The sequence below is a fragment of the Alligator mississippiensis genome, chromosome 12 (genome assembly GCF_030867095.1).
Source record: "Alligator mississippiensis isolate rAllMis1 chromosome 12, rAllMis1, whole genome shotgun sequence".
NCBI classification, from domain to species: domain Eukaryota; kingdom Metazoa; phylum Chordata; order Crocodylia; family Alligatoridae; genus Alligator; species Alligator mississippiensis.
In genome coordinates this window covers 60,424,686-60,443,789 of record NC_081835.1, presented here as the reverse complement: position 1 = coordinate 60,443,789, position 19,104 = coordinate 60,424,686, and the positions used below count along the sequence as shown (strand labels likewise).

At 46.5% G+C, this 19,104-nt stretch overlaps 1 protein-coding gene across 6 annotated transcripts in view; it reads left to right on the top strand.

Moving 5' to 3' along the window:
• DDX31 (DEAD-box helicase 31) overlaps positions 1-19,104 on the top strand; it is a 67,012-nt gene that overhangs the window by 27,939 nt on the left and 19,969 nt on the right. For 2 of the 6 annotated variants that reach the window (XM_014603835.3, XM_019475823.2), the window contains 3 exons: positions 5,956-6,037; positions 12,864-12,975; positions 18,813-18,993. In XM_014603835.3, coding sequence (XP_014459321.1) covers positions 5,956-6,037; positions 12,864-12,975; positions 18,813-18,993 — 375 coding nt within the window. Of the gene's footprint in view, positions 1-5,955; positions 6,038-12,863; positions 12,976-18,812; positions 18,994-19,104 lie in introns of those variants that run through there. The other 4 variants (XM_019475819.2, XM_019475820.2, XM_019475822.2 and 1 more) reach the window with 4 other exon arrangements.

Below are 19,104 nucleotides of genomic sequence, written 5' to 3'. Positions count from 1 at the left end.
CTATTACAAGGTATATTTTGAATGCATTGGTAGAACTTGATATGGCCTCTGGGTTAGGAAGACATGAGCAGTGCAGGCTGGCTAAGACCAAGAGGTGTTGGCCAAGACAGGTCAGGAGGCTCCTGGTATTTGCCAGCTTTGGCTCACCTGGGAGCGAGGAAGTAGGGGTGAAGAAGGCAAGACCTGGTATTTGCCAGCTTTGGCTCACCTGGGAGCGAGGAAGTAGGGGTGAAGAAGGCAAGACCAGCTAAATAAGGAAATGGAGAGCTGATACATGGGTACAGTGACGGCCTCCATGAAGTGAGGTCTTGAGCATCAGTCTGTAGCTAACAAGTGCCCCTCTCATAAAAACCACCTCTGGGGCACTACCTTTCTTAGCTGCCTTCCGAGTAAAACCAAAACCGAATGAGCCTTAAGGAGTGCCCTCCAGGGTGGGTCTGGCTGCCTTTGGGTTCAGTGCAGGGAAGCTTGCACTGTTCCCAGCTGCCTTGGGGAGAGAGAGTTGTGCCTCCAGGTCAGCCTCCCAGTTCCTGTAATTCTCGGGTGAAAAAGTCAATCTTTACACAGCACTGTCCATCCTGGAGGAGGAACCTCCCTACACTGCCCCTTTCCTAATTACTGCCGCCAGATCCCAGAGCCGTGCACCAGTCTGCTGGACTTGCCTGCCTTCCTCGGCTCCCCGCATCCCCGTCTCTTGGCATTTCAGAACAACAGCCAAGTGAAATCACTTCGGTGCAGCGCCAGTTTTGATGGAGTCCTGTAAACGCCGACACGCAAATTATCTGGCTTCTATTTTACGTGTTTATGCGGGGTGGGGCGGCTCAACATCAAATTTGGTTTTGCATTTTTGAAATAAACAAACGCTGGCAGTAAATACGGGCTTATTCTCGGCTGTGAGCCACTTAGTGGTCTAACAAAGAGCCATCCATCATCCCAGGTAACTATCTATTAAGCAGACACCAGCAAGACAAGGAGGGCTAAGCTGACAGGGGTTTTTTTCATGTAACAAACAGCACTGACATTTAAAGGTGAAATCCCACATAATTGTGAATTTTTAACTCCAACTGGAAAGTTGTATTTTTTTTTTTTTTTTTTAATGATGATTTTTTGGGTGGGGGAGGGCAAAATGGTTTGCGTTTGCCCATATTTTGCTCTGAACTTTTAATTCGGAAAGTTTCTTTTGTTTTTGTTTTTCTAGCAAGTTTAAGGGAGTAGTGTCTCCTGCTCAACCTGGCAATTATAGCATTTACGGAGACCTGTTGTTGAGAGAGGCATCTGTTTGGGCATCCTTAGACTGATGCTTTCCATTGCTCGACTGGAAGGGATGGATGTGAATCTATTCCTGCCTTCTGAAATCAGTGCAGCTGAAGTCCACAGAGGAGTGCCTGCCTAGGGCTTATTTTGTTTGCTTGTTTGGGAGTTTGTTTTTTGCTTTAATTTCCTTAATAAAGTGTACCGCCTATGGGATCAGGGACTTCTGGATAATGGAGTGCAGTTCACCTACAGTTTTCAGATCAGAAGAAATGCTTGTCTAATTAGCACAGGAGGGTGGTTTGGCCTGTGTGTAGTATATCCTGTGCTCTTCCAAATCAAGTAGTTCAAGTGTGCACGTGCGCACATGTTTAAAGGGGCAATAGGATACTGAACCGTGCTGATGAATTACAGAGATGATTCATGAAGGCAGCTTGAAGCTCAGGGCAGCAAGTGCTATCAGCACAAGTTGCCCACACCCTTCACAAACAGAGCATGATGGGGAGAATGCTGACAATTCAATTTAGCATCGAGGGCAAAAGACAGCCTGTGCCAGCCTGCCACCAGCTCCGCTCGGGCACTGATCGCTCATGTTTATCTGGGCTCAATCTTCTTTTCATCTTTCCATTCAGGCTGTGTAAATGGTTTGGCTTTGTATTATTTTTTTCCCCCCTTGCTTCATTTAAAATCGGTGTTCATAATGAGCTCCTGACGGGGTTGTTGAAATGTAAATCCTTTGTAAAAAGTTGGGGGTTTTTTTTCTAAGCAGCTAATTCTCCCAACAGACGCCTGTCATCCTCCACTGGTGTAGTTTAGCAGTGTTGGGCTGACTTCTATCAGAAAAGGATCTGGCCCAGAATTTTATCCCTACCGGAGGATATAAAGGGGTAGGTCAAGAACTGTTGATACCCAAGCAATGGGACCAGGCACGGGCTTCTTCCAGGATGGACATCTACTTCAGGATTAGGGGTAACTGCCTTGGAAATTGGAAATCATTCGCAGTTAATTTCCACGCATATCTGAAGCCTGTACTTGGCTTCTGTAGGATTTACTTTGGCCAAAACCCTCTCGCTGTGGCTCTGGTGAGAAAAGCAATGCCCACTGGAGCTCAAGAAAGTTGCACAACTGCCTCAACAACTCTTATTTTGTAGCATTGCATAATTCGATGTTACGTTTCCCTTCCCTTGTCACGAGCGCACATGCACTGACTTAGATGACTTTTCCTTTTTTTTTTTTTTAAGGTTACCCTCCAAAATGTTGCGCCTCAGCACTGTGTCTAACTAACACATTTTCCTTCAAAGGAAGGCAACAAGAAGCAGGCAAAACGCTGCCGAGAGTTGGGTATTTCCTCCTTGTGCTTACGTCTCTTTTAGTTCCTTCATGTGCAATCTAGCAGCTCCTGCCTCGACAGCCATCAGATAATTTCTTTATCTCCTAACGGCGGCCTAACTAATTTATACAGGAAAGCGCATCACCGTGAAGGCACGAGTCGTTCCCCCACCCCCCCGCCCGAATCACCCCCACCCCGCGCACGCTGCTCCCTGCTGTGAACCGAGCTCACATAGCTGTAAGGCAGCGAGCTGGCAGCATGCCAGGAGAGAGGAGAAAGGGAGAAGGGGATGACACATCTCAGACACATCAATGTCAAAGGCTTGACATTTTCATTCATAGCTGTGTCAAAGCAACCTTTGGGGGTATGGGGAGAAATGCCTTTCTCTTGCTTAAGTGGTTGCCATTTATGTTTTAATTTACTGTTATACTTTTCAAAAACAAACAGAAGAACCCTCAGTTGTCTTTTTATGCTCCATTTCCCTTCCTCCCGTGTCTCTCCCCCCTCCTTTCTCCACCTCTGTGCTCTCCACGAAGGAATCCTCTCTCTCTGAGATTCCCCAGCTACATCAAGACAGCCTCCCGCATGGGCTGGGACGCGGCCGTGCACAATCACGGCCTGCAACCCTTTGGGCTAAACTGTTGCTTCTCTGGACTAGCTCTTTCCCTTTCTCTCGGGCATGATTGCGATGTTTCTGTTGCGGAGGCTTGGAGGCCAGTTACTGAAGAAATTGCGTTTGCCCCGTTTCCTTGAACTGGGTAGGACTGGTGAAGGTTTGTTAGAACGGTAGGGGGAAGCTTTCCCGCGTGCCATGCTCGTCTCCAGCTCTGTGATTTAGAGACGTGATCGTGGCGTTGAGAGCGTTTAGCCCTCACTTCTTTCCCAGCTTCTGCCACTGATCCCCCGTGTGTCCTTAAAAAAGTTGCTTTACTCTCTCTGCTCATCCCTTTGTGTCTCATACAGTATTGCGAAGGTCGATCAATTCCTGTTAGTTGAGGCAACGAAGTACAAAGTGTTAACGCTCCTGCTTTTCTATCCCACTCGTTTCTATTCACTTAGTAGGATTCTAAACCAAGTCGATCCAAACTCGGTTCCCTTTCAAACAGATGTAAGTGTAAAAGACCAGCGCTGACTTTGGTACGCCTCATTTGGGTTTACGCCGATACAGCAAGGTGAATAGTTTAGTTTCTTCTATAGAGAGATAAACTCGCCCATTTGTGAAACGTAGCCACATGGAAACCCGGGCCCAAACCTTCAAATAGTTAGGTGTGAGTTTAGCTTCTCATGAGAGTAGGTCCGCTGAAATCAGTGGAACTATTCACATGCTTAATTTTTTAAGGATGTGCTGAATTTGCAGAATCAGGGCCATAGACAAGTGTCTTACAGCTGGGAGTGGAAAATTGATCACCTGATTGAATGTGCAGAAAAAAACTGTAGGTAGACTCATGGAGACTAAGTGCCAAGTATGGCATTTGGCTGCCACACCTGATTGATTCCTGTGGTTTAAAAAACTGCCAGAGGGCCCTTGATGATCACAGGTGGCTTTATTTACACTTCTTGGAGGAGAGATGCTGGATTCTCTCTTCTCGAGTTGTGATCCTGAGAAGGAAAGTATAAAAGAAAGGAATGCAAAGCAATTTAAGGGCTGGCAGAAAAATGTCCATCGTAGACATGAGCGAGCTGGAGAGCAGGCTAACTCAATAAGCCAAGCCCTGACCCAGGCAACGTTGCGCTCGGTCGGGATAACTGCAGGATGCGGTGGGCAAGGGGGAGGTACTTGTCTGGAGAAGAATGCCGTGAAGTGCTCTGCAGGGTTTGCTTTCGGGGGTGTTGGGGTGGGGAGTGGTCCAGGAGACTCCATCATTTCCGCCCTAGGTCCTAGGTTTTTAACCACTGTATTTCTGAATGAGAGGAGCCTCACCTTAGTAGATTTTTGATTATCAGAAGAGAGCCACCACCGAGTGACGCAGAGACTGCTCGCTCCCTACCCGAGAGCTGTTCGAGCAGCCTCAGCAGTGCTTCCATGCCCTGCTGATCTGGGAATCGCCTGATGGGTCTGGAAGGAGGAGTTTCACGCGTGGCATTTGAAGCCCCCGAGCATTTGGCTAAAAAATTCTCTTGTTCTTGTATTTCTAATGTTGCTTTTTAAAATGAGGGCTCAGAGGCTGGTGGCAGGGAGGAGGGTTAAAGGAAGCACATACCATACCAGAGACAAGTATATTTTCTCTCTCCAATTTACTCCAAATTTGGGTTGGACTCTCATAGTGTAGGACTGCCCACATGACCCAACGCTGGTTCTGTTGAAGTCAATGGCAGAACTTCCATTAGCTTCAACAAGACTAAGATCTGACCTGTAGTGAATGATGATAGCTGAACTGCCAAATGGGTTTGGCTTTTTTTTTTTTTATTTAGAGGCTAACTGGACAAATGAAATATGAAAATCCCAGCTTTCTAGACTTTTTATGCCACCCTTGTTCCAAAATCCTCTCCCTAACTTCCAGCCTCGTCAGCCCCATGTTTCTAGCCAAAAAAAAGATGGTTTTGTGGTTCAAGCACAGATATAGAGGTTAAGAGTCTTGACTGCAGGTTTTGGCTCTGAATAAATCACTTAAACTCTCTGTACTCTGCAGCACAGTGATGACAACACTTTTCCGATATACAGGAAAGCTTAAAAAGGTGACCAGCAGAAGAAACGATAAATTGAGTTTCTACCAGTTTGCATTTTGTTTCTCACTGGTTTCTGGTGCATAAAGATGGAGCTCGTGGTTAAAGAGGTTTCTTCCTTGCTTGTTTGTTACATTAGTAATATCAGGTGCTGGTTTCTTTTTGAGGACCAGAGAATTAGATCTATCTTGATATCACGACTGAGTGAACCAGATCCCACTAAGACAAGAAGTTATTGAAATAAAAATTTTTGGTTGATGCGGGTGGGAGATGGTCCTTAACAGGAGAGAAGAGCTTACATGTCTGAGTCCTCAAAGTATAACAATGTACTTGTTCCTTCAAGTAAGGGTTGAATGTTTTGCCTGAGTTCTTGTTTCCTAAGCACTACTCTATTGAACTAGAGGAAACAAGAAGTAGGAGGAAAACTTGAGACACTTTCAAGCCTGTATATGTATGTGCAGCTTCTCTAGTGATTGCCAAATTTTCATGGTGACTGAAGCCAAATTCCTGGATAAGATGCTGGATAAATGTATAGGACGTTATGGTCAGGCTGAACTTGTAGGTCTTCATCTCCCTTGCCACTCCACCCCTCTTGGGTATCACTGGTTGGGTCTGACTCCCATGGGATGGAAGAGAAACCATTTCTGTGCAGAAAGGTTGATGTTGCCCTGGAGAAATGACCATTTTTCTCTTCTTTTGTGCTGTTTCAGGGTCTCAGAAATGAAGATGGAGGACATTTTGGCCAACTTAGTGAAGGACGATCGTTTCAAGGGGCACCAATGGGGAAACAAAGTGAGTTATTTTGGTGGTTTGGAATTGCTTTGGTTTCATTCACTAACTATGTTGTCTCGCTCAAAGAAAAGGGTGTATAAAGCCATATTGTAAGGTAATGCAAACCTTCATATTCTTCACTTGCTCCATTTGTGCCCCTTTAAACTTTTGTCCCAAAATGGCAGTCTTGGCTTAGACTCTTAGCTTATCAGCAAAAGTTTCATACCAGACTGTGTTCTTGCAAAGGCTCTTATTGCAAAGGCTGCAGTTGGCATGACATACTGTTTGTGGTCCATTTGCTGTATTGTGAAATATTAGGAGACATTAAAAATGACACAACAGTCGTTTAAGCAAATGAACAAAGGACACTGTGTGTTGTGTTATCCAGGCTTTAATATTATTTTATTTTGTTTTGGAGAAGCCTGATTGAAACCTTGATGGAGCCGGTAGGAGACATTTTACTGAGTCTAGCTTTGGGTTTGGGTCAGCATTTTAGTTGCTAATTCATAAAATTCAGGCATTTGCACTGGTTCTTTCTGCCACCGGCACAGATTGCATTCTGTAAGAGCCTCAATCTTAAAGAAAACTTGAGCAAATGTCAAGCATTACCCAGGTTTATTTTTCCACTCGCTTATTATTTTGCCAGTTCGCTTATTCAGTTATTCCACGCAACAGTCTTCAGCTTGTCCACTGTCTTCCAGTTTCCCGGCAGATGGTTCTGTTAGGAGCTGTGGCTTGTTTTCAATAAAAAACATGCTCTGGAAGAATATTCATACTTCCAGCATGCCCTGCATTTTTACAGCTATTAAGCTTACCTGAGGAAACACTTTTCACACCCAGATTTTCCCAGCCCTTCGCAAATCCTTATTATGGCTAAATCCTGGTTTATAAAGTAGTCTAGAAAATATGTAGTTTAATAAGCATGGGGACATGTGTGGAGGTTAGTATAAAATGTTTGGCAGTGTGAGTTTAGAATTGTTGTGTTACTCTAAAAGTCACTTAAAATTGCTTTTCTGTGCACAAACTGTCACTGCCGTGCCCTTGGAAGCAGGCTCTGTGGGTCCCATGCAGAGATTGAGAATCTCCTCATTAAAATGATTATAAAATTCCATTTCTAGCCCTCGAAAGATGTCTTTACTTTAAATCTGACGCTGATACAGGACTGAAGGTAACTCGTGCAAGACCCAAGATGCAGGGAACTTAGGGAGGAGGGGACGGGGAAAGGAAAATATTTCTTTGACAGGTATTGATTTGGTTTTTAAACAGCAGCTGTTGGAAGGTGTCCAGAAGGTTTTGGGTACTCACCCCTTGTAATGCCCATGGTGCAGCTGAATAAGAAATCAGTGGCCTCTTGAAATAACGTGGTTTTAGCCTCTTTGGGGTTCACTGTGCCTATCTGTAGAATAATGCTAATACCAAACCAGCAAGGCTGGTTACAAAGATTGATGAATTAATATTTATAAAGGGCTTTCAAAATGTAAAGCATATTATAACTTTTAAGTAGTCGTGTCCTAATTGAAATACAGCCCCTCTGAACGGTAGTTTAATGCTCGATTTCAGCGGAGCTATAAAATGTATTTTTAACCCTGCTGCAGGATTTTATACCAGCAGAAACTGAAGGTTTTGCCTGACGCTGGTCTAAAGGACTAGGACCAAGAAAGGAAATATCTAGTAGTGGGAAAATCCTTTCAAGTGTAATAGGGATGAAATCACTGTAGTTCTGTGGATGTTATATGTAGGGTTTCACAGGAATTACTCTTAAACATCTCGAAAGAGTAGTAAAGGCTCCAGTCATTCTATAGATTTTTTTTTATGGCAACGTATAGAGATCTATAGCTGGGCCCTAATTCTCTCTTTAACTCTATATGGTGTTTAAAAAAAATCCAGGAAGGTTATTCTCTTTTAAAGTCTATAAGACATTTTTCAAAGATCCGGGAGACCAAGACGTGGATGTACTCGACCGTGCGTGGAGCAGGCCGTGGTTGGAAGTTTTAATTTCCACTTGTTACGAAAGACCTAAACTAACTAAACTATGGCTTTGCCGCCTGCGAATTACAGTTATCTTTACCTTATCAGGTCTCCGTGCGTGGTGTCATGTATATATTATACTCGAGCACACAGCCACCTCATTATAATGCTCTTTGTTTCTCTCTGCCTTGACTGAAGTCCATTATAAGTACCCCCTTGGAACACACTTTTTTTGGGCTTCTGTGCGCAGCCAGGGAGCAAGCTGAAGCGCCTGTAAAATGTATATTTTATATTTAGACGTATAAAATATATATGTGGCTCCGTCTGGGTGTGTGTGTGTTCACCTGCCTACAAAGAGAATAAATTTGATCTTTCAACTTTTACTGAGGGGGGAAAAAAACTTGTTGGGTTCTAGGGACTGTGTGGGGGTTGGAAAAAAAAAGTTATTAAAACAAAATCCTTCATTTTGTTTTAAAGTACCCATGGTAGCAGTAGACATTATGGCCTTTTTCTTTTCTTTTTTTTTTTTTCTTCTTTCCTTAACCCTAAGAACATTCCCACCTGCTCTGGTCTTACTGTATTTCTATATTCCTTCTCCCATTAATCCTCTTGAAGGCATGGCACATTACAGGAGATAAGTTAGCTTGTAAACTTGCACCGTGTCAGCTACTCTGCTATATGTTCATTGAAGAGCAAGTTCTCTAAAGCAACCGCTCATCCTGAATTTTGGGGTTGGGTCCCAGGGCAAGAGGACTTTTGTCTGGAATTGGGAAAATCGGCCCGTAGTTGGCTGACCGCCTCTGGCTTCATGCAGTGTTTGCAGAGAGGACGTGCTAATTGCCCCCCAGCCACAGCACCATCCGTAAAACAACTATACTGCTTCTGGTTCGGGAAGTAGCCTCTCAGCACCGCCGATTAGCTGGCCTGCAGCACAAAACGAAGGCAGTTACACGAACCTGAACCAGAAGTGCTCAGTTGAGGATCCAGGCTTGTGTCTTGGATTTTGCTATATAAAAGCGGTCACTTTTTACAGCCACCTGGCACACACCATAGGGTTGAAGCCCTCGCGCAAGTTTGCATGCTAGCTTACCACGCAATAACTGGCTCATTTAACCGTGCTCATAATGAAACTGGAGAGTTAGCCTCCCTGATGCCAAGACGCCCCAGTTTTAATGGCCATAATTTTTTGTCTTAAGAAACACATTGTCGAGTCTTTCTTTTCCTGGCATGTTTTTTTTTTTCTCATAATGGCATGAAATGGTTTTAAAAACCTTGCAACACTGTACATGTCTCTTTTGGATTGCAGTAATATCCATTGGGTTAGTTATGCCCATGTGTGGAGACCAGCCAAAAATGGGACCTCATTCTGCGAGGCACTGCTTAAAAATAGGGTATTGGAAACTCTCATTAGAGTTGTATTAACTGAGAGCATAAATGCATCGAGAAAGGGAAGGAATCTGGCAAAGCCTGAGCACAATCCTTTATCTTTTAGGCCTTAGCATCTGGCGTAAGGGCATCCAAGTGAGTCTTCCTATTGACTACTTGCAGGGATAGGGCTTACTCATGTGAGTAAAAATATGCAGGACCGCTTGCAGTCAACATCCAGTAAAATCGCTTTTATTATCCATCCAGAGATTGAGGCAGTGCAGTGTGTGGCGCGCGGCGGTTTTTCTTTGCACAGCTTGGCTCCAAGTCTGAGTCAGTTTTTAAATTTAGAATTTATTTATTTTAGACCAACCTCCCTGGAAGGCAGGAATCAAAACCCAGCTTTTTTTTTCCCCCTGCCCATTAGGGGGCAATTTTAAAATGAAATCTTTCTCAAGGGGATGAAGGGGATAAAAGACTGGGTGGGGGCGGGAGAAGGGGAAAACACTGTTTTCTAAGCACATTATGTTTTCTGCCGTTCGCTTTATTTATTTTTTCCGCATTTTATTTTTCTCGAACTGACCTTGCACTTTGGAAATTATGCACCTATTTTTTTTTATTTTTTTTTTTATCCCTTATTTTAGTCTTACTTTCTTCCCCCCCCCCTCGCACTAGGAAGAAGAGATACCTCATTTTGAAACCTAAAGGGGGGAATAAGAAAAGTCCTTTGTAATATATTGCCATATTATCACTAAATCCCCTGACAGTTGTGACACAGAAGCAAGTCACCTGTCACTTAAGCTTGAGGTCTCTTTAATTTTCTCCAGGAATTCGCACCAGGCTGTCTTTAATTTGAGGCCTTTATTGGAATTCTGAAACCTTTCTGCCTCCCCAGCGCTCAGATCTATTCTGAGTGCTGTTACAGAATGTATACAATAACCAACAGAGGGATTCGGAGAGGGCTGAAGCACTGTTTATTTAACACTCTGGAGGGATTTTCGTGCTTATTCGGTCCTGGCTACCCGGCTTTCAATATCGCTTTGACAACCGTTATGCCCTTCTCATTAATTTTAAACAGTTAAAACACAGGAAAAAGAGAAAAAGTTTTCATTATTAAAGTGCTTTACTTTTTAATAACAGAGGATTCTGTCCGCCAGGGGAAAGGGCAATCTCGCTAATTTTACATTCATATTAAAAAACCCTGGGAAGGTGACACTCGGTGCTGTCGGGGAGGCTTAACAAAAGGGAAGCGGGGGTTGAAGGGGGGGAGAAGGAAGTTTTATGTTTCACGGCAGCAGAAACTTGTTAACGCCGGCGACAAATGTCCGGTTTGGGGAGGCGACTCTGCTTGTAGAGTGCAAAGCCCTTGGGCGGACCCTCCGCTCATCCGATTGACTGGCCGAGCAGGTGAGAAGGGCGCCCGACTAAGGCAGAGCACATAAATAAAGTGTGCCCCGTTTTGTGCCGGTGCATCCCAGAAAGATGGGGACTTTGTGCATCTTGAAAGGGAGAGAAGGTTAGTTCTCATCCAAGCTGGATAGTGAGTGAATATGAATGTTAGTACCTGTTCACGTGCACTTCACAAAGCTGCTGTAACAGGAAGTGGGGACTTGAATAGCAACGATAATCTGACCAGGTTCAAGGTGCAGCGCCAAAGCCGCAGAGAGAAAAATTGTGCAGGGCTTCAACTGGTCCAGATGTGGTGTTTTGTTATGCCGGTGTAAATCAGGAGCAGCACCAGACAGCCCCAAGGACTTGTCTTCGGTGAAATGTTCTACCAACATGCAAACCAGTGAAGCTGATGGAGTTAGGCCAGCAAAGGCTTTGGGCCCTTTGTGCGTGGATCAGGCCAGCCCTTCTTAATCCCTGACTTTGCCTAGTATGAGGATTCAGTTTAAACATGAAATGGCGCTCAGCACAGTGCGGAGGTGCTGCTTGCATTTCTGTCAGGAAGAGCGTTTTGTATAGTTAAGGCAGTAGCGAATCCAGCTCACAAGTGACTCTCTGGTTTCTTCCTCTTGGCTGGAGGATGCTGCTGTGACGTGGGCCCAGAGTGGAGCGATGGGAACCTTCCCCTCTTGTTGAGATGCGTAGTTGAGGGGAAGGTGTCACAGTCTGTGATAAAATCATGCGATCGGTCTCATGGACCTAATGGATTAGATTTGGATTCAAGCTCCCAAAGGAGCCATTGAGGACTGAATGCTATGGAAGGGAAATATAGACAACCAGGGGTCTCAGCCAGGTATAAATGCTGCTATCATGCTTTTCTGCTAGCCGGGATAACCCCACTCTCTCCATCTTCCCCTATCCACTTCCAGGGATCGTTTCTCTTTCCTTCCCCCAGAATATCTCTTTGCTTTCCCTTCCCTTGAGCTTCTCTCTTATGGCCTGATCCTGAGAGGGGCTGAGCACACACACAGTCCCTTTCCTGGGAGTTATCAGCACTCAACACTTCCAAAGCTCACCCCCTGGAAGATCTGCAGAACTTGGCTTCCTCTGTTAGTACCCCAGGAGATTATTTTTTTTGTAGCAGTAATTGTTCACAGTGAGCAGCATACATCCCACCTGTGAACATCAGTGACTCCGTTTTTAAATCAGCTTCGCATCTCACGTTTCCTGTAGGGAATTTGGTCTTTTCTGGTTTGCAGTTTGGAGATGTATGCACAAGCGTTATCTCCCCCTTGCAAGAACAGAAAGAGTGCAAAAAGCATTGCATCAGACCGAGGTGCAGCAGGTGGGATGGCAGGTCCTGTGTGGGGAAGCGCAGACATGGTTGCACAAGTAGCCTTTAGGAAGGAGGGAAGGTTTGGGAGAAGGGGAAGGCACCTACGATGCTGGAAAGAGGCGATCGTTCCAGAGCTCTGAGACAGTGGGAGAGGAAGAGAAAAGTAGGTGAGAGCAGCTTGGACGGAGGGTCCCCAGAAATGAATGAGGATTAAGAACCGTGTGTAAGCAGAGGAAGATCAGCAACAGCAAGGAATTTGATGTGGAGAGGGAAAGAATAGGCTAGTGGGGAGCATTACTTTTCCCAGGTAGGACTAAGCTTGCACAGATTGAACATAAAAATATTAAAGCTAAATAAATAAATAAAAATTCAAATACTACCTTTCTTAAACTCTCAAGAGAAAACTGGGCCCAGCGAAGTCAGCTGGCGATAACCCTGGAGTTATTCCACACTGATTCTGGTGAAACTTCAGACCTAGAATTTGGCCCCGTGAACACGGAGCGGTTGCGACCAGGAGACGGGGGGAGGAAAATAATACGCGATAGGTGTTAGAAAACACAAAATTAAAATGGATTTGTTCTCCTCACAAAGCAGCGCTCGCTGGTTGCTTTGACTTTAACATCTTTATCTATACATTTTTTTTTTTCCCTAGTAATATTGAGAGGATTACCCTTGTTGGCCCCTGGGTGGTTACTGTGTGATTTTACTGTTATTAAATCTATTCTAAACTGCTTCATTATTCCTGCCTCAAGTTCTGTCTTTCCTCTAATCCTCCCACCGCCCTCCCAGAAATCCCGTGGCACAAACCCCCAGGAAGTGCGGGAGCGGGCAACGGTCTTGCAGACGGAATTTGAAAATTACGTGCACTCCAGCGGAGAAAAGGTCCGGTGGGCAAAGAAAGGTCAGTGGGCTTGTTTTTACCCTCTTCCTCAATGGCTACCGCAAGCTGCCAGGGCACCTCCCCGACGAGGTGCTCTCCGGGGGGCCAGGCCCGACAGGAACATTTTGGGGGCAGAGGCTTTGGGCGGGGGGGTGACACGGAGGCAGGAGGATTTCTGCCAATATTAAATGTTAATTTCTTTCTTTTTCGTACGACGCGCAAATGAGTTTTAATCTAGGCTTTCATTAGGATTTGTATGCCTAGGGGGCTCTGACCCAGTCCCAGGAGTGGCTGAGTACATGGCATGTTGCACTGAAGACAACATGCCAACCTCATCCTGCTGTAACCCCATTGAACCCATTTGGTTCACACCAGGGATACATTTGGCCCAACGAAACCCCTTGTGAGCCGCCCTGAACTAAGGGATGCACTTTTTACTTGATGAGCTGACTCTTGAGTGTGGGGGTGGAGCAGGCGGCGCAGGGAGAGAGCACCGAGAGCAAAAAAAAAAAAAAGGCAGGGAAGAGAAGAGCTGATAGATTTTTTTAACAGTTGTAATTAGGTTCAGATCTTCCATTTCATCCGCAGCTTTAGTCGGGCAGAACGTCTAGAGCGCGGCGCAGAGCAGCATAGCGAGCCGTAATCATCTCCATCTAGACTGGGAACGGGGTAGAGGGAGAAGGGATTTCATTTGCTCTGGGAGAAATTTTCCTTGGGAGCAGCGAGAGGTATTAAACTGAATCTGCCTCCTGGTAGTAGCCAAGAAGGTGAGAAAGTACAGACCCAGACCTCTTGTACAAGCACAGCCCTCCCAGCCCGTCTGAGCTGCCAAGGAAGGAGCACACAGAAACCAAATACCTGTTGTGCAGACTCCATCCAAGGGCAGATGACGGACTTTTCCCCTGATCTAACACGGAGCATACTTCTGAAGTCCAGAACCTTGAGCTTTGGTGTTGACTTAGCACTGTGCCCACAAGAAGTGAACCGTGCGCTTGAGAAGCTGAACCACCTGTGCCGCGGGGTGAATATAATCCTAGGGTCCTTTTTCTTTGAATCTTTTCCTTCCGTTTTACTTCACCCACCAATCAATATCTTCCCATCCCCATCATTCAGGTGTGGACCAAATCCTACTATCCTAGATCAGGTCAGCAAGGAGGGGGCAAACTTTTTGACAGGCATACCACAAATATGCCCTGTATCCTCCCTGAGTGCAACTCTGATCCCTTTCCTCTGCCTGATCTGATGCTCTGCTTTCTGCTTCCTGCCTTATCTGCTGCTTTGCTCCTTGCCCCTTTCCTGATCTGCATGTCACATCCACAGGCTGCCTGTGCCACTTGTAGCATCTGTGTTGTAATTTGGCCACCCCTGAGGTAGGATTCCCATTGACTTCAGCTCTTCAGACCCTCTCACTGGTTCTTTATAGGCTCACTCCATATGATGAACTTGACTCTCAATTTGACTCACCCTTCTTAAAAGATGGTGCATGCTCATTATGCTATAAATAATACAGTGTGCAATTATAAACAAAAGGTTAAGCATTTCTCTAATGGATGGTATCGTCTGTATGACAAGGTCATTCAGGTTTAAGGAATAACAACAAAAAAGTGACTAGGGAGTATCACACCATAACAGCATGAACTGGGGGAGCGAAGGTTGCTCCCGGTGTATCAGGTATTCAGGTTTCAAGTGTTGTGTTCGGTTCCAGACAAGTGGCTGGATCTGTTCCCAAGAGAGAGATGCTATTTCCTAAATACCCTACTACTTGGGTCGTTCCATAGTGAATGAAGGAGCTTGTGTGAGAGTCTGTCAGCCTACCCTCACCGTGTCTGCGCATTTCTATTGGCATGTCAGTGCAAGTGGTTAGAGCAAAGGACTGGAAGCCAGGACCGTGGGGTCTGTTGTTGCCTCCGCAGCCAGCCTGGTGGGTGACGTGAGACGCATCTTTTAACTTCTCTTTGCCTCATTTTCTCCCTTAATTGTTGTCTTCCTCGCAGTGGGGCTACAAGGCTTAACTTAACAGTGATTACAAAGTACTTGGAGCTCCAAAGATGGAAGGTGCCAGAGACTTGCTAAGCATAATAGCTGAGCCTTGCCATTGTGTGTTGCTGTGAGCTGCACGTATGATGCTGTGGTTTTAACACACACAGTTTGTAAGGGGCTCAGCACATACAAAGACCTTGAGACGTTAGATAGTTCTCACTCACTGGTCAAATCCTCAGGCTTATGCTGCTGAACTTACCGGCAGTTCCATGTGGTAGGGAGATACTGTTGTTCCCAGGATACAGTTGGGGAAACTGAGGCTCAGAGCAGTTTTGTGGCCTGGACAAAGTCACTCATCAGGCAGCAGAAGGAAGGGGAATACAGAGTTCAGGTGTCAGGGCTCCTGCTGCCATGCTCATCCTCTAGACCATGCTATTGGAAATACGCTGTGACAAAAGGAAACCACTAAACGGGCTTGGTTGTGTTCAGTCCCCTGCCTGTGTCTGTGTGCACGCGCTGTGACTCGTGTGTGCACGTGCATGTTCTGATCACGGAGCCTGGAAGCTGTGAACTCTTAATGACCGCTGTGAGGAAATGCAAGCAGAGTCGTGAAACGTTTAAACGTGATGCACATGCCTTTTGCCTTGTCCAAGGGCTGTACCTCCCCCCCCACTCCTTATTCTGCTATATGCATATGCAAATCTTTCCACCACTGACTGGCTTCTCTAAACTCCCTTCTTCCTCCCCTTCCCAGCCGAGAATCATGAATAATTAACATGGCAGCTGGCTCTTGCCTTCATGGCAGACAATCAATTGGAAACAGTGCCAGGGATGCAATTGTTTCCCTTTTTTGCATTCTCTGACCTAGTCAATGTTAATAACCAGTGCTTGATGGCAGGCTGCTTGCAAGCGGAGCATGGCTCCCTGCCCACCCACCCCTCACATCCTCCCTTGGCCCTGTCTTCTTGAAGCTGAAAAACACCTTGGTGAAGATGTTGTGGTTCAAACGATAGATCAATCAGCCGCTGGCTAAGGCAGGGGGGAGGAATAAGTATCTCAGGAAGCGATCACGTGGGTGCTGAGCCTCATCTGGGGAAATGCTCAGCACCCTCTGCTCCTGTGGGACTCAAAGGTGGCTGGGGCCTCTCCAGACTCCAATTTTACATTAAGGCAACCACAAGAAATGCCGGACAGATTGCATTTACTGGCTAACACCTTTGTGATTACAGAGGAGGATGAGAGCATTGCTTTTCCCCTTCAAGATTTCCATCTTGCAGTCAATGATGGAGCGTTGCACCCCTCCCCTCGTCTCCTCATGTGTGTCAGGAGAGATGAAAGGTCATTATAAGGTGCTTCACTACTGTCTTCCTATTTGTGCTTGCCCCCACCCCACAGCCGGCAGGCTGCTCTTGTCAGGGGCAGCAGGACTGGTTGGGACTGCCAGTCCCACTGAAGCTTTCTCCACCTGCATAGCAGGTCAGTTAAGGCCAGGCTCAGGGTTTAGCATCCAGAGCTGGGCGTTGCTTTTCTTCTCCATCTTTGCTTTGATACCTCCCTTCTCTCTAGCACTTGAGTATCTCCTAGTCCTCCATTAAACAGCAGGACTAATATTTGTCCCACATGCTACATTTCCTCTCCAGCTTCCACGCCAGGAGGAAAAGAAAGACACGGGTGTTGAAAACGAGGGGCCAAATTTTACACAGGTGCAAACCTGGCCTCTGCCAAAATCAAATTACCTTAAGCTTTCACTGGCCTGACAAGAAGCAGAATCTCCCCCAGGCCTTTTCTTCCACACCAGCGTTGCCTCTAAGCTGCGTGGCGTGCGCAGGCACGCTCATGCCACGCTGCCAGGCACGGCTGCGCACGCCACGCAGCTAAGAGGCAACACCGTTCCACACCTTTTGAGGTGCTGTCTTGATAGCACTGCTGCCATCTGTCATGATATTCAGTCTTGTCTTCTTAAAGCCCCAGCTCCTGGAGCCCTGGGATTAGAAGAGATTCTCAGAGTCCACTGAAAACCAGCTTTCAATTTCTAGTCTTCGTGACAGCAGAGTAAAGCTGGGAAGCATATCTTCAGTGCCCCCTTCAAGGTTAAAAAGCCAGAAGGCAAAGATAACCCACACCCAAGGGTGTCCATTCACCTCTCACAGAGGGATGTTTTCAGACCGCTGGCGGGTTATGATAGCTGAACATCTAGCCTGTGTTGACTGTTTCTATTTAAGCCCATCTCATGATTTCGGGGTAGATGGGAGGGGTCCTGGTTTTTAGAAGTTTTGGGTTGTCAGTATTATTGGGGCCGGCCTCTGGAAAGACCCCGTGAAAGACACTGATACCAGCTAGCCACCGACATTTCTGTTCCACCGGGATACTGGCAGCCTCTTGCCCCTGCAGAACTGTTGGAAGTGCACTGAGCCCTTGTAAGAGCAGGGTGCTTGGGATCCAGGCTGTTGACATGCTGTGAAAGAGGACTCGACAGCTTTATGGGAGTGAAATAGCCAGTGGGCCAAATGCAGAACGGGCACAGCTCTCTTTTCCCAAGAACGATACCTGCTTAGAGCAATCCTGTCCTTTGTCACGGTAACTTTACGGAGCGAGAGCAAAGCTTTGCAATTTTGTGAACGTTTTAGCTGGGTCGTGGTTCATGTAGGCGCCTTCTCCAGCAGGATGGGGCATGGGCAGCGCTAAGCATTCTCTTGGAAAACACTGGTCCCTCGTTGTTTGGACGTCCCTGAAAGACTCGCAGCACAAAAGTAGGAGAGGGGTGCAAAGGACTTGCCTTATTGTCTTCACATCGATTGGGAAAAGGAGTTCGCTTTACTCAGTAAACAGAGCTTTGATGGATTCCCAGGGTCCTTCCAGGAGCTGATCTGGTAAAATGACATTTTTATTACTGTTCATAAACTCCAATCTCCTGCTGCTGCTGAGCGATTAGACTTAAGCTGTGGGCAAACTTGCTGGTCCAGTGGCTCAACAAGCAAGGGCAGGGGAGGTTAGAGTGTACAGCTTGCTGCTGTCAGGGGTACAAGAGGGAGGTGCAGGCACTGGTCAGAGTGGGAGGTGGGAATGGGAGACGTTGTGAGCAGAGCAGTAGCAGGAAGGTTTTAGGGAGCGCATCTGAGTGATAGTGGAAGAATTTTCTTCCTAACATTCCTCCTTTTTTCCCCAAAGCGAAGAGGAAATGACTGCAGCCTGATGCTTGCAGCTGGCATTGTGGGATAGGTGCAGGGGTGGCTGCCGTGTAGCCATGAGCGCGTTCTCCTCTTCGGAGCAGTGGGCCCTAAGGAAGGCACTTACTGGGGTAAAGAGATGGAGGAAATATACAGGCTATTATCTTTCCCCTTTTGAAAAGGCGAGCTCTGTTCTCAGCACGGTGGCGAGACCAGAAACCCACCCGTCTTTCAGATACTTACAAGGGACTAGCTGAACACTGGTGAAAAATTCATGGGCTCCTGGGATTATGATATCAAAGGACTCTTCCTCCCTCCCCCACACACCTGACCCCTGTACATCCTCTCTTCATCCTTCCCACCTCCCTTTCTTTCCCTGTCTGGTCTGCTAGCCGCTGAAGTCAACACCTCAAGTCATGAGCAGGGCTAAGAGCCCCACCTCACCTGACAAAAAGGGACTGCATTTGGGAGAAGCAAAGTTGCATAAAACCAGCTCCTGACCCCTCTCCCCAGCCTTTTTCCTCTCAGATCACTCCAGTCACAACCTTCCCATGTCTTCAATGTGCTGAACATTCCCAGCAACCACTGATGAAAGGATGTCCCGCATGCCCAGACAACATCCTTCTAGCCAGAACAGCTGAATGCTCCAAATCCAAAGCGCAACAAAAATAACATGATGCTCTCTTTCTCTTGTTCTCCGTCTCTCCCCAGCCCTGCAGTCTTTCCTTCGTGCATATACCACCTACCCCAAGAGCCTAAAGCACATCTTCCACATCAAAGCCCTCCATCTGGGTCATGTTGCCAAGACCTTTGGCCTGAGAGACGCTCCCCAGAACCTCAGTACCTCCATGGCTGCCAGCTCCAAGAAGAAAACTAAATTCAAGCCACAAAGGTAGGAAGGCTCCTCTGCAAAGCAAGGGTCATGCACCAAGTGCTGCATTGTGCTTTCTGCTGAGGGATCTGAAAACGGGGAGAACACTGGGATAAAGGTCGGGGTTGAAAG